We start from the raw sequence: 14379 nt of genomic DNA on the forward strand, positions 1-14379 counted from the left end.
CAAATACTCAGCTGTTATTGGCAGGTAGATGGACTGATTGGTCACAGTCATTCAAATCAGCTGCTGGAGATATATATATATATATATATATATATATATATATATATATATATATATATGATGGGGAAATATCTGTCTGCTTTTCCTAATCAACTCTTTGTCTTTCAATATAGTCTTTCTATACAGAAACACACGCAAACTCTATTACACATAAGACCCTACCACGCATGCTTGTCACCCTCACATCTCTTCTGGTGCCCAAAAGTTGGTAGAGATGTGACAATGAGTGCTGTATGTGTGTGTCTGTGACAAGCATCACACGTTTCCATATGGGCTATATTGAGCGTTTACCTCTTCAGCACTCGCCATCCCTCTGCATCTACACCCTGATCCCTCCTCTCAATAATTGACTGCAGGGTAACAAGAGCGCTCTATGTGTGTGTGTGTGTGTGTGTGTGTGTGTGTGTGTGTGTATCTATGAGCAGCTTCTCTGATGAGATAGCCAAATACACTCTGTATTCAGCCACGGCACTGCCTGCCCCAACTGGCATAGCTAATGAAGAGCCTGTGCCCCTCCCTTGGCACGAGTGTGTGTGTGTGTTGCATAGAGTCAAGCTGCAATTAAAAGGCCTGTCAATGGTGTCTGCCAAAACAAAGGCTTGGACTGTCACTATTGACCAGCCTCACGCACACTGTACGGAGTGAGAGGGGGAGGGAGAAGGGGGCAGAGTGATGAGAGGCGAGAGAAGAGTAAAGAGCAAGGGATGCAAAAAGGAGGACAAAAAATCCACAGTAGTTAATTTGTTATTCCATCTGTTCAACAAACTATAAATGTACCAAAAACTGCAGTTCACAGAGTGGCCACTTGAGGCTGCCTCCAAAAGGGAGTCAATCCTGTTGATTAGAGGAGTGGTTGTCAGACAGACAGACAGACATCTCCCTCCATTTTAGTTAGATAATATGTCAATATTGTGTTCACAGCTTGTTCTGCTGCCCCCAAGTGGCACAAAGAATGTTGCAGGTTTAATGATGTATCAGTCTTTAAAAAAAAGTATCATCAGATTCAAGGGACGATGGAAATAGTTAGCTGCAGCCCTAAAAACCTACAACTAGGCATGGGCCGGTTACCAGTTTTAAGGTATACCACGGTATGAAAAAAGCCACGGTTTCAAAACCACTATCATTTTCCGTTATACCGTTCCTGCGATATGAGCTTTGATAGGAGTTTTTTGAGTCTTTGCGGACAGAAAGTGCAGTTCAGAAATCCAATGTGCCGCCCCAATCATGCATGTCTAACAATAGTGAAATAATTACTTCAAGTTGCTACCGACGCAGATAACGTCAACTATTTTCCTTCCCAACGTAACTTCACTAAGCAGACAAGTACACATTTTGTGTGTGATATATGTTTTTACATAAAAACAATTAGATCATGTAATATTTTGTTTAAATTAATGTTAAATCCAATGCTATATTACCAAAAGGACACGCATTTTTAGACCAGAGTTAACTGTCATGATAGATTCCGGTTAAATTAACGCACATATACTGAGAGGTTTATGCCTCGACGCAGAGGTCCAGGGTTCGAGTCTGACCTGTGACGATTTTCCTGCATGTCTTCCCCCTCTCTCTCCCCTTTCATATCTAGCTTTCCTATTAATTAAAGGTGGAAAAGCCCAAAAAATAATCTTTATTTTTCTTCTTTTTAGGGCAGCAGTAGCTCTGGCAGCAAAGGGGGATCCACATCAAAAAAATATGATTGTATTATTTATTTAAACTTAATATGGTACACATTTAAAAATATACCAAATATTCTATATGTTGTTTAAAATAAAATAGTGAAAAAAAGTTGTTTTTTTACCCAGACATTTATAAAATAATTCATTTTAGAGCTGTAATTGCACGTGAAACTGTGGTATTTTTGCTGAAGGTTATCATACAACACTGGACAGCAAAAACTTGAACTTCAAGATTGATTTGAAATCAAATTTTCTTTAAAACGGGCTGTACTCGACATTCAGAACATTATTATGGCAGTAAACAACTATTTCTTATGTAAAGATATAGCACAGTAATGGCGTCCTGAGGAGAGAAAGACTCACTCCCTCTGTGTGTGTTGTAATCTGAGCTTCTCTTTTCTTTCTTTTGGTAGTCGGTCTGGCCACGTGTGCGTTACACATTAGTGCATGTGAGCACTTTGTGTGTGGCTCTCAGACACCGAGGACCGTGACAAAGCGTGGGTATTTCTCGTGTTGGGGAGTGGTCTGTGAGAGCCGTGAAGGAGGTAATTCAAGACCACTTGAATGTCTTCTTTATTCAAATATCGTGTTTTCAGATGTCACCATTTTAAAACTGGTAATGGTAATTGATTCCCAGTAAACACCAGTATGTACACACAGATGATGATTAACATAACATAAATGAGAACAAATAAGATTTGGACAAGAAATTGTCAGGAAATAACATATTTATACACATAATGACATGACACAGTAGACTTTCTGGACTTATGCCATGATGAAGAAAACTATTTTCTCGTTTATTGTTCTTTCTTATGAGGTCGCTGCCAACACCATGACAGCACACCATGTCAAATGTTTATCCAGGAGTCATTTGTTCACTTCAATTAACTTACATTTTAGCCACAACAGCTTTATTGTTTGCAGTGATCAGTGGAACATATGAGCTACAAAATATTTACATCACACACACACACTTCACATGTAGTTTGCAGTGTTTTAAGTTATAATGGAATGTCTTTTTGCAGCTTTTTGTAGCAAAGGATGTGTACAGATGTGTCACTACTCTTTTTCTGGAGCACGCTTACTGTACACAGACACACATGCATTCAGATCACCTGTCCCTGCCCACTCTCTCAGAGAAGGATGCGGTATTTGAGGGCGCGGGGCACCCTGTTGATGACGAGGCGCCCATCGTAGCTCAGCGAGGCGAAGAGCCAGGGGTCGGCCGACGACCACTCCGCCGCATATACACTGTCTTCATGTTCCTCATAGGTTGACACCACGCTGTCCTTTAGGGGCTCCTTACCCCTGAATCACAGACAACCCAAAGAGATGAGATGAGAAAACTGGACGAGTAATGCATCACATCTTCACGCAGGTTTCTGTACGTCCAATGTACGGAGGACCTACAGTAAGAGATGGTAATGCTAGCTAACTTTAAATACACATTTAATGACACAGTTGCTTCTTTCTTATTCCTTAAGGAAAATGTGCAAACACAGCATGACACAACCTTCATCACATGGATGTAACTTAAATAGTTGTCTAATCTACACTGTTGGATGAAATGATCTGAAATAAGTATGATCAGGTCAGCACCAGAAGGAGGCAAGGGAGCCCGTTTGTACCAAGTGCTGACCAACTGAAGGCAGAAGTGTTTATAGCTGTTCTGAACGGCCGCACTTGAAGGCAGAAAAAAATCTTGCCAGTGTAGGAGAGGACCGAGGCACGATAACAATCAAAATAAGGATAACAGCACACACTTTCATAGAATCTTTCCTAAAGGTATTAATTTTTTGCTGTGCGCAAAGAAAATGACAGAAGTAACTGAGGGTAAAAAAGTGAAAAAAGAGCTTGAAAGAAATTTAAATCCTGCCTGCTTTTTCACCTCCTGCACACCTGGCCAATCACTGCGTAAAATGGGCATGATTGTGTGTGTGTGTGTGTGTGTGTGTGTGTGTGTGTGTGTGTGTGTGTGTGTGTGTGTGTGTGTGTGTGAGGGGGGGGTTTCAGATACACACCAAACAGCACTGTACGTTTGGTCTGAAACAACAGCTAAGCGATGGTCACATCATGTATCTCGAAGAAGGCTATGTCGCAAATGAAAAAGAAAAAAAAGAAAATGACTATAGCCAAGACTTGGCTTGACTTATTATGACCAATCAGATTCGACTATGTAAATTCTTTGTTGGGGACCACACTAAAACAAAGCATGTAGTATCTTTACATTCACTTTTCTTCATCAAAACGTATTGTGTTGAGATCTAACAAAACAGGTAATGTATTTCATTCCTCATACTGTAACATATATGCAGAGCCCATTTTGAAACCATCATTGTTTGCATTTGTGTTTACTAGCTTGCATTCTTCTTCTTCAATGCCTTTAAGGACGCATTGTAGCATACCTTTGTGTATTACCACCATCAACTGTCAATCAGCAGAATAGCCTGAATCAGTGTGGGCAATGTGTATTTCGTCACCTGTGTGCTAGTCTCGCATTGCCAGACCTTGCCCCACAGCACGGCGGAGGAAGGTCTGGCTAGTCCACACAGCCAGAGATGGGAGAAAAACGTGCTCTTGTTTATTGGCAATTCTTTAAAGTTTAAACCAATCACAATCGTCATGGGCGGCCATAAGCGCAGGACGGAGCCCCGGTGCCTCTGCAAAATAGCCTCGGGAAGGAACTTGTTTTGGTGGAACGTGTGTACGTTCAAAAGTAGTTTTAGTCATGCAACAGAAAACTCAGATTGGACAGATAGTCTAGCTAGCTGTTTGGATTTACCCTGCAGAGATCTGAGGAGCAGTTAACCATAGTCCTCAGAAATCCACCGGAGTTTAGAATTACAACACAAAGAAAGCGGAAGGTAACGGAAAAGAGTGAAATCCGGCGGAATTTCCGACAGCACCTGAATAATCCCGGAAGTGGAACGTCGTCGACATAGACTACCTGTGTGCTTACTGTACATGTGTATACTGCATATACTCTCACACAAACACACAAGCACAGACAACCTCAGTTTGAATTGGTTTATCTCCTTTGTGTTGTAGATAGTCCACACTCACAACAGTACCTGCTGAGGACTGGAGACTATTTACTTTTATACACAATTTCTCCCCGTCTTCATTGCACAAACAGCAACCTCCCCAGTGCTGAGACAGTTCTCCCACTGCTACAACAATGTGACAATAAATACAGATTTAGAATTATGATCTAGCATTATTGCCTTTCCAAATTTCTCCTAAACCCAATGCTGTAAGCAGTCGTGAGGGAAAACAGTGACATACATATTTGGATTTATTTTACACATTAACTGTTTCAAACAGACAGTAGCTGCTTCCCCCGGGCTGCAGCCTAAAATAATAACACTAAGTGCTCTGCTCGTATAGATTGATTGGGGAAGAAAAGAATAAGAGGGTATATGTGAGGACACTTGACTGATGCTACAACAATGCCGGACTTTGCTGCAACGATGTCAAACTCAACTTCACTAAGGGCCACACTGGAAAATGATAATCACATCAAGGCCCAGACATTTAGAGTTTATTGACATGCTTTTATTGAGAAAAGTCAAATATCCTTGACTGTATTACTGAATGTCACTTTTTGTTGACGTTTGTAGCATTTTTCGTCGTTTTTGTTGCTTTCTCCTACACTTTTGTCGACTTCGGTCGCATATTTGTTGTCATAAAGCCATACAAACATCTGCAAAAAAGTTCCTTCGCCATCATAGAGTTTAACAAATCAAGCAAAAGATTCCATTTTTAAAAGCAGGCTACCACACAGGCGACTCACAGCAACACTCACAGATGGAAGCTAGCAGCTAGCAGCTAACAGCTAACAGGGCAAGCTAGCTACCAGCAGGATTGAGACAGGGTAGGTGAATTAAAACAATGTCTGAGTTGAAAACGCATCTTGTTGTCACGTAATGGCCCTGTTCACGTTGCACAGACATTTTAATTGCATTTTGTGTCTGTTAAGAGGCACAAAGGCACTCTAAAACTTGCCCCGACAACTGCCGTTTTAGCTCAGTGGAAGCTTGTAGTACGTAGCTGCAGCTACTCCATGTTGCCTGCACTGATTCGGGTCGGGGTTTTTTTTCAATCGAAAAGTACATGCATATTCATAGCGATCAAGATTAACGTAAAAATTGGCTGGAATTCTCCTTTAACATCACCTTGGTGATGATTTGTTATACAGACTAAACTAAGAAAAACATAGTCCTTTTAAGAACAAAATCCTAGCCTCCGCTGCTTGGTTATCTTCAAAACAATCATCTGCAAATGTCATTATCGGTTGAATTTTAAAAACAACCACATAAAGTCAGAAAATAGTCTAACCACTGGAGGAGTTCAGTACGTAGTGTCCAGGTACTGTGGAGTGTGTAGTACTGTACATACAAGTAGTATGTGTAGTACTGTACATACAAGAGGGGTCAATAAGTTAAAACCAAAGATGAGTGCCGGTGATTAGGAACAAGAGTTGATAATTGCGGATGAGAGTCAGTCATTGAGTGTAAGAGCAGGTAGTCATGGCTAAGAGGGGGAATTGGACCATAATGGATGGAGGACAGAGGCAGATTTGAAAAGCACTGAATGGTAACCATTACAAATGAAATCCCTGCAAATTTTAAATCAAGTCTAAATGCTATAGAGAAAATTCGCAGAAGTGTTTTGATGGTATCATATTTTGAATGTTTTGCCTCTCCACTTTATCATTCATAGTGTCAACGTATAAAAAGGTTCAGGCAGTCAGCTTTAATTTTCGGAGGACTAATATCAGATCAACAGTTTCAAAAGTGCAGAGCACGTTTTTGTATATGCTTTAGTATCTTACTGTGTGTTTCATTAGGCTCCTTGTGGCAGTCCAGAAATGTACAAGAGAGATATAATTTACAAAACAAAACGTATCAGACGTGATGTGGTGAATGTGGACCGTTTGTGCCTTAACACAGTGCTATGATTCCACATCTCCGTTATAATATAGAGTCAAAACGGAAGGGCTATCACTGTCCAAATACTATTAAGATGTTTCAGGTCATTAATAGATCATGAAGTAAAAAGAGATGGGTAACACTTTACTTGAAGGTATCTACATAAGAGTGACATGACACTGTCATGAACACATGACACTGTCATGACACAGTCATGACACATGAACCCTAAACCTAAAGGTGTGGACACACAGAGCCGATAATCGGCCGTTGGACAGTCTGGCGAGGTCAGTGACTTGAGTCTTGCCGTCGTCCGTCCGAGGGGCCGTAGTCCTCCATTTTGGCCGATTTGACATGTATAATCGGCGGGGGGGCACTGCCGGCAGTCGGACTCAAATGACCCATCTGATTGGTAGAGTGCTAACCTGGAAACGGGGAGTGGAATGAGCGTGACTAGAGTCTCTCAAAATCTGATGAAAATCTTTTAAATTGACCTTTATTGATCTGAAATGAAGACAGATTCAGCAACTGCACGGCCTATTTCTCGCTAAAAATGTTTTCAGAAACACGTTTCAGTGAACTATTTTAGTACAATATGAGATCGTATTCTGAACAAGCCGCCATGACTTGAATTTCCAGAGAAACAAGACCCATGTGACACGTTCGTCCAATCAGCTTCAGGTTTTCATTTTTGGGCAACGATACAGATTAGCGCCGCCTGCTTTTAGACAGACATATTACGTCTCGTCGCTTCGGTGTGTTCCGAGGCACTTTTTTGACCAACTCGGGGAGACTGATCAGTCCAACTGCCTTTTCTGCCGACGTTTGGCTGTTGGCTCTGTGTGTCCACACCTTAACCTGAACCCTAACCCTAACTTATCATGACAAAAACCGAATGACACTAAAAGAAGCGTTATGTCAGCAACGTGTATGCCTTGTTCATAATGTTTATGACACGTTCATGACAATGTCATGTCACCCTTATGTAAATACCTTCAAGTAAAGTGTAACCAAGAGATGTTTAGAGCAAGAAAAAGTGTCATCTCGATATTGAACGGGAGTTTTGCATCCAAAAAAATTAAATCACAACGCTGGCCATGTTTAATAAGTGGGGCAATGAAGGATGGTTTAAACATGGTTATAAACAACAATAATTGGCAGCGAAGCTGAAAATGTACCACTTAATTTCTATTTATTTTCCTCTTGTGTATTGCACAATAGCACCAAAAACCAAGACACTTACCTGTGACCTCCTCAAGGTTCATTCTGATAAGTCCAGTGAGATGCTGTGGACTTTTAAATCCTTAAAATACAAATTATTACATTTTTACAGTCTTACAGCCTGGAAAACCATAACTTGTTTTCATTTAAAGCCACTGTTTTACCATTTAAACCAGACTATCCTTGGGGGGAAAAAAGCAATAAATAATGAGTTTTACATTTTTATGGAAGCATTTCCTTTTCTAATTAGGCTGAGTTGCTCTTACTTGTCCTCCTGGTGGTTTTCCTCCCCCTCGCTGAGCTCCTCATCGTCCACCAAGTGGCCGAATGGCTCTGAGGAGATGGACACCATGTTGGAGAGGATGAGGCGGCTGTCACTGCTGGCTGTCAACACCAGCTGGTCGTGGCTGTGGTTGTAGCGAACGCTCCACACCCTGGCCCAAAAACACACGCATTTAAAGTGCTCATATTATGCTCATTTTCAGGTTCATAATTGTATTTGGAGGTTATATCAGAATAGGTTTACAGGTCTGTTTAGCTACAGAGTGAGGCATCTCACTTCTGTTCCATCTTTGTTGGGAGTCGCACATGCGCAGTAGCTAGGTAAGGATTACTAGCCAGTCAGAAGCAGAGTATGAGGGCGTGCCACGCTAGCAGCTAGGCGAGCATTATAACGTTCGTCACGGAAGTAAAGGCTGGACTACAACAGATCTGTTTGGAGCAGTTTGTGAACAGTGTTTTCTGTTGGAGATGGTAAGTCCCTTTAGGGTGGACTTTGGGCTTTTCACTTTGTAAACCTATAACATGCACAAAACGATATATAACACAATAAAGGAAAGGGAAAAAGCCAAAAACCATAATATGAGCACTTTAACATTTAACAATGCAGCAATGTGGGGAGGTGAAGTGCATTTTTAAATTCATGCATGGATGTATTAAAGTGTCCGCAGCCATGTATGTGTCTTCCATTGTTCCAAACCAGCAGTAACCAAGCACTGAATGCAGTGATAATACTATAGTGAGTAAAAGCACTCATACATATATTATATGTTGATTCTGTATGTACAGCAAGACCACACAATGCTGAAAGACACACACACGCACTCATGCACACACACAAACACACACACAGTTGTGCAGAGAAACTGTCTGTCTCTATCTCTCTTTCACACACTTGTGCCCACACAAATCATGCAGAAAATGCGGCGTTCTCACAGTGGGATTCACAGCCTTTCTAAATGTCTAGTCAGATGCCAATAATGAGGATTTGGTACCTTTCAGTCTATATTTGGGCTTAGTTCATGATTTGATGACCATTATCATAAACATCCTAGTCCTGGTTATATTTGTTGCTCAGTTCCACTTTTTTAAATCCAGTTCTTCCACACCTTTGCTGCGTTCCACTATCCATTTTTGTCCCTCTCTTTCTATTTCTCTGATTGTCAACACTGTCTCCCTCTCTCTCTCTCTCTCTCTCTCTCTCTCTCTCTGTCTTTGTGTTTCTCTATGTCTCTCTCTCTCTCTCTGTGAGCCCGGGGCACAGCTCAGAGTGTGGTCCCAGTTCCCTCACAGGGAGGGATTGAGGGATAACGGAGGCTGTTGACAGGAAATCAGCCTCGGCCACGCCATTCCCCGCGCTCCCCTAATCCGCTTCCCTGCTAAAAAAATAGTCCCTAATACCCACAGCAGCCCTGAGGCCATATCCTGGCTGCGCTCAGAAACATTTGAGTGCACAACAAAAACACACACACTGCATGCATCACACTAAAGATAAGTGTACACACAGACATGTGAATATGCATTATAGAAATGCTTGAACACACACAAATGCATGTAGCCACACAGAGATAAAAAGAGAGCCCATGCAAAAACCCAGATTAGATGGTGGCGCGCACACACACACACACACACACACACACACACACACACACACACACACACACCTCCTATCTAAAGATATACCATCTGCAGCTATCTACAGTTATGGATATGTTTGCCAAGTCTTTCTTTCTTTTGGAGATAACGCCCACTGCTCTTGTGTGTGTGCACGTACACGAAGGCATACTTGTGTGCATATGCTTGTGGATGTGCCTATGTGTGTGTGTGTGTGTCTGCCTTTATCAGGTGAGATTTTGGTGTGCTGCAGCAGTAGCCCAGTTTTGCTCGCAGACACGGTGATCATCTATTCAGCTCACACAGGAGAGAGAAAGAGAGTGTCTCCCATGCGCGCGCACACACACACACACACACACACACACACACACACACACACACACACACACACACACACACACACACACACACACACACACACACACTATATTCAGCTCGGAGCACTGCCTGAAGCTTCACAGAAGACGAGCTAGTGCAGGACTGGGCTGCGTTTGACCTAGTGATTCAATCCTTACTCACAAAATGAGTAGCTGCCTATTTAATTAGTAATTAGTGTATTACTACCTTTAATTGCACTAGCAGTAGTTAGGGCATTTCATTAGTTAGGAGATAAAGCCATTAATAAAACCAGAAACCAAACAACAGTGGAGCGAAGGAGTTATCGTCATGATTATCATTATTGTTAGCGAGTTTTACTAAATGTTCCTGAATAACACTCTAATGCTGTGGAAAGGCTTTTTTTCTCCATTATACAAATACAGTATGATTGTATTAGACACAAGAAATACTTTTCCCCCACACATTCAAGTTGTAAAATGTCCCCTCTTTTTTTTTAACCTATTTCTGTAATATTTCTTGTGAATTATAATCATGTATTAAAGTTTAAGATCAAATGTTTAATGTCCAAAACACAAGTTAATTTAGCTGTGGGGAAACTTCAATATAAAAAGGGGGAGTGTCTCTTCAAAGAAACAACTTTTAGAAAAATGTTGATTTCCTGGTAGATTTATATGAAAATGAAAATAAGTTTTCTTAGCCCAGATTTTAAGATACCTAACTCTGTCTCCACCCCAATACACTACAATGGAGGTGAATGGAATTTTATCTCACACTCGTCTCGTACAATGAGTGTAAAACCATAACATTCCATTATAATGAAGATCCAGGGCAAATTATTTGATCAGCTGATTCCATTTTTGAATTTGATTTTTTTTGTGTACAGAACAAATCTGTCTAAAGTTAGGTGCAGTAGACAGAATCTGCCAGTTTTAAGGGAGAGATATTTACATGACTCAGTTTCAAGTTATCAAGAGTTCATCGCATTATACAGTATTTTCCCAGGGGTGGACGGGTTAGCTCAGTTGATAGAGTGGGTGCACATATGTAGAGGTTTACTCCTCGACGCAGCGACCGCGGGTTCATCTCCAACCTGTGGCCCTTTGCTACATGTCATTCCCCCCCTCTCTCCCCCCTTTCATGTCTTCATCGGTCCTGTGAAAATAAAGGCCTTAAAAATGCCCCAAAAAATAACAATATTTTTTAGGGTTTGATTTCAACTACCGGTCAACAAGTGTCGCTGTCCCCTTACTTCATTTTCACATTAAAAAAAGTGATGATTAGACGATACCATTTCATGGGACATTTAACATTTCCAATTATCCCTCCCTGCATTATGTCCCAGAGAAGAAGAAAAAAACTTAAATTAAGGAAGCTAATATTCAATTAAATAAATGTAATTTAATATTGTACCAGCTACCAGAAGGCTCACTGACCTCCCAAAAGCTGTACTACGGTCCAAAGACTAACTGCCTCTAGTGCAACAATGGCATTACTTCATTTATTTCCACCCAAACATGGGAGGATTAGAGCAGGTTCTGATTCAGTGTGACACTTAAGCAGGACGGAGGCTTGCTAACAGGACTTGAACTCGGGTACTCTGGTTCAAGGACAGTACCCCCTCCACCTCCCACCCCTGCCTGAACCTTTTCTGGACACCCCCACCCAGGGGCATAGCTCTGTAGAAAGGCAATTCTCTATGGGCCCCTCCTCGCGTTCACAGCTATTCATTCTAGCATCTTTTTTTTGGCCCTGGGTACTCAGTCCCATTTCCACCCCCAGTCCGACACCCCGGCCCCCACCAATGCACCCACCAGTGTGAGTGCTCCTCCAGGGTCTTGACGGGCTCCTGGACGTTGCGCACGTCCCAGAACTTGACCTTACAGTCGTCTCCGCAGCTGGCCAGATAGTACTGGCGGTTGGGGTTGAAGTCCAGGTCACGCACCAGCTGGCCATGGGCATTCTCTATACAGTAGATCTGACTGGAGAGGGAGAGAGAGAGAGAGAGAGAAGAGAGAGGTGAATAGAAAGAAGGGAAAAGACAGGAGGTATGCAGAGGAAGACAGATGAGGAGAGTAAAATAATTGAAGAATGAAGGGCGAAGAATGCCAGGAAGCAGCCGGGGAGAGAAATCATGAGAGAGAGAGAGAGAGAGAGAGAGAGAGAGAGAGAGAGAGAGAGAGAGAGAGAGAGCAGCCTTAGAGACAGCCAGCACAACACATAATATCTGTAGTTCATCTCCTAACAGCTCACTCTTACCTGCTCATTTACTCCTCTACTTCATGTTGTTAATGTGCTTTTTCTTTACATTTGACACACACACACACACACACACACACGTATGTATGTATTTGTTTTCATCTTATTATTATTGAATTGAATTATCCTTGACGCTTTGGCAATATTGATTTCCTGACATTCATACCAATGAAGCATTTTTGAATTAAAGAGAGTGAGAAAGAGAGGGGGGGGTGACAAAACAACAAAAGGAGATAGGAGAGAGAGAGAGAAAGAGAGAGAGAGAGAGAGAGAGAGCGAGAGACTGATTCCCAGGCTAAATCAAAGCCTCCTCCGTGTCTGTCAGCGAAGGCCAGGCTCAATAAAGAAGCCGACTCCGGCGGTGGTAAATTATAAAGGCAAGCCTCACAACGGCACAGCCTTGAGTTCCTGCTAGAGGGAAGTTAACAGAAGGAGAGGAGAGAGGACGCTCTGTGCATTGTGTCACTTTTCATCTTTCCGGCCACCCCCTCCACCTCCTTTCATCTCCTATACATTTTCCTCGGCTCATCTTATCTTCCCTCCTTAAATATATACTATGGCTTCCTCTTTTAAAGGGGTGATAGAATGCAAAACCGATTTTACCTCGTCATAGTTGAAAAACAACAGTTTGGAGGGTAAATAGGACAAACACAGAGCCTCAAAATCCCATTGACACCTCTTTCCTATGCAAATCTCACAATTTGAAACTGCTGCTGAAAATGGGCGAATCTCAACAAAGCTCATAGTTGACGTCAACTCCTCAACTCTTATTTGGCTCTAGTCTCTAGTCTTTGTCACACCCCAACATTTACATAGGCTATACCACTGACCTGAGGTCAGCTTAGTCTTCTGAATCTAGGTCATGCAGAGCTCAGAAATGTTATACATTGTTCGTATGCTATTTAATTACTAAATTCACTTCTGAGACTTTTTAATGCGAGAAATCAACTATGTAGAGGTCAAATATGTGCCGTTTTACGAAAAATGATGGCTAATTCCAAATTTTGTCCGACTGTGTGTCGGAGTTCAGCAGGAGCTCAGCAGGTTACCGTGACAGTGGCCGGTGCTGCCTCACCGCCCGGCGTGTCATCCTTCACAGACCCGACCAGACATACCCGCAAGAAAGTCACAGTTTCTGGGTTACTGGACTACCAAATGCCGAGGCCCTGACGGAGCTCCAGGGCCTGCAGCTCTCTGCTTTCTCTCCCCTCTTCCTGCTAAATGGCCGGTGTGTGTGAGTGAGAGCGCGGTCAGCGAGCTTGTTACGCCTGCAATCGCTTACCACAGGTTCCAGTTAATCTTATAATGGATATGTGTGTTGAGTTATTTAAAGAAACGATCGGGGAAATAAATGCCTCTTGTCCGCGAGTGAGTTGGATGGAGCTTTGGATTGAAATCGGACAAAGTGTTCGCTAAGCTTTGTAAGACCATAGGGTAGCTGTGATATACATGCCGTGACAAAATTCAAAGTGTAAATATATGCTATAGTTATGCCGAAAGTGTAGCTAGCTAGCTAGAATCGGCACTAGCTAGCTAGCCGCGATCTTTAGCCATAGGATTGAAGGGACACTAGCAGCTAATGAAACCCCTCACATTCACACAGTGTTTGCTTTGTAAGACCTTAGGTTAACTGTTATATAAGTGGCATGACTAAATTCAAACTGTTAATATACTATTGTTATGCCAGCAGCTCCGAGGAGCCCCGAGCCCCGGTAGTCCAGTAACCCAGAAACGGTGACTTTGGCCTAGGTATGGAGCGAAGCGGTCTGCCGCTGTCTCCTCAGACTGTGTGGAGCTCATGAAGTCTGACACGTCTTACCAAATTTGCAATTAGCCATCATTTTTCGTAAAACGGCCCATATTTGAGCTTTATATAGTTGATTTCTCGCATAAAAAAGTCTCAGAAGTGAATTTAGTAACGAAACATTGCAGTGTCTGAAATATGAGACCTGCTGTCTCGTCTCCAATGTATGTGTATGTGGTTTGCTCAACCAATC

At 42.2% G+C, this 14379-nt stretch overlaps 1 protein-coding gene across 1 annotated transcript in view; it reads right to left on the reverse strand.

The window, feature by feature from the left end:
• Positions 1-2294: 2294 nt before the first annotated feature.
• eipr1 (EARP complex and GARP complex interacting protein 1) overlaps positions 2295-14379 on the reverse strand; it is a 71444-nt gene continuing 59359 nt past the window's right edge. The window contains exons 7-9 of the mRNA XM_078277777.1: positions 11938-12105; positions 8161-8328; positions 2295-3050 (exon numbers count right to left, since the gene is read on the reverse strand). Of these exons, the coding sequence (XP_078133903.1) occupies positions 2876-3050; positions 8161-8328; positions 11938-12105 (511 nt within the window). The 3' untranslated portion in view covers positions 2295-2875. The remainder of the gene's footprint in view (positions 3051-8160; positions 8329-11937; positions 12106-14379) is intronic.

The sequence above is a fragment of the Sander vitreus genome, chromosome 20 (assembly GCF_031162955.1).
Source record: "Sander vitreus isolate 19-12246 chromosome 20, sanVit1, whole genome shotgun sequence".
In the NCBI taxonomy this organism is placed as follows: Eukaryota; Metazoa; Chordata; class Actinopteri; order Perciformes; family Percidae; genus Sander; species Sander vitreus.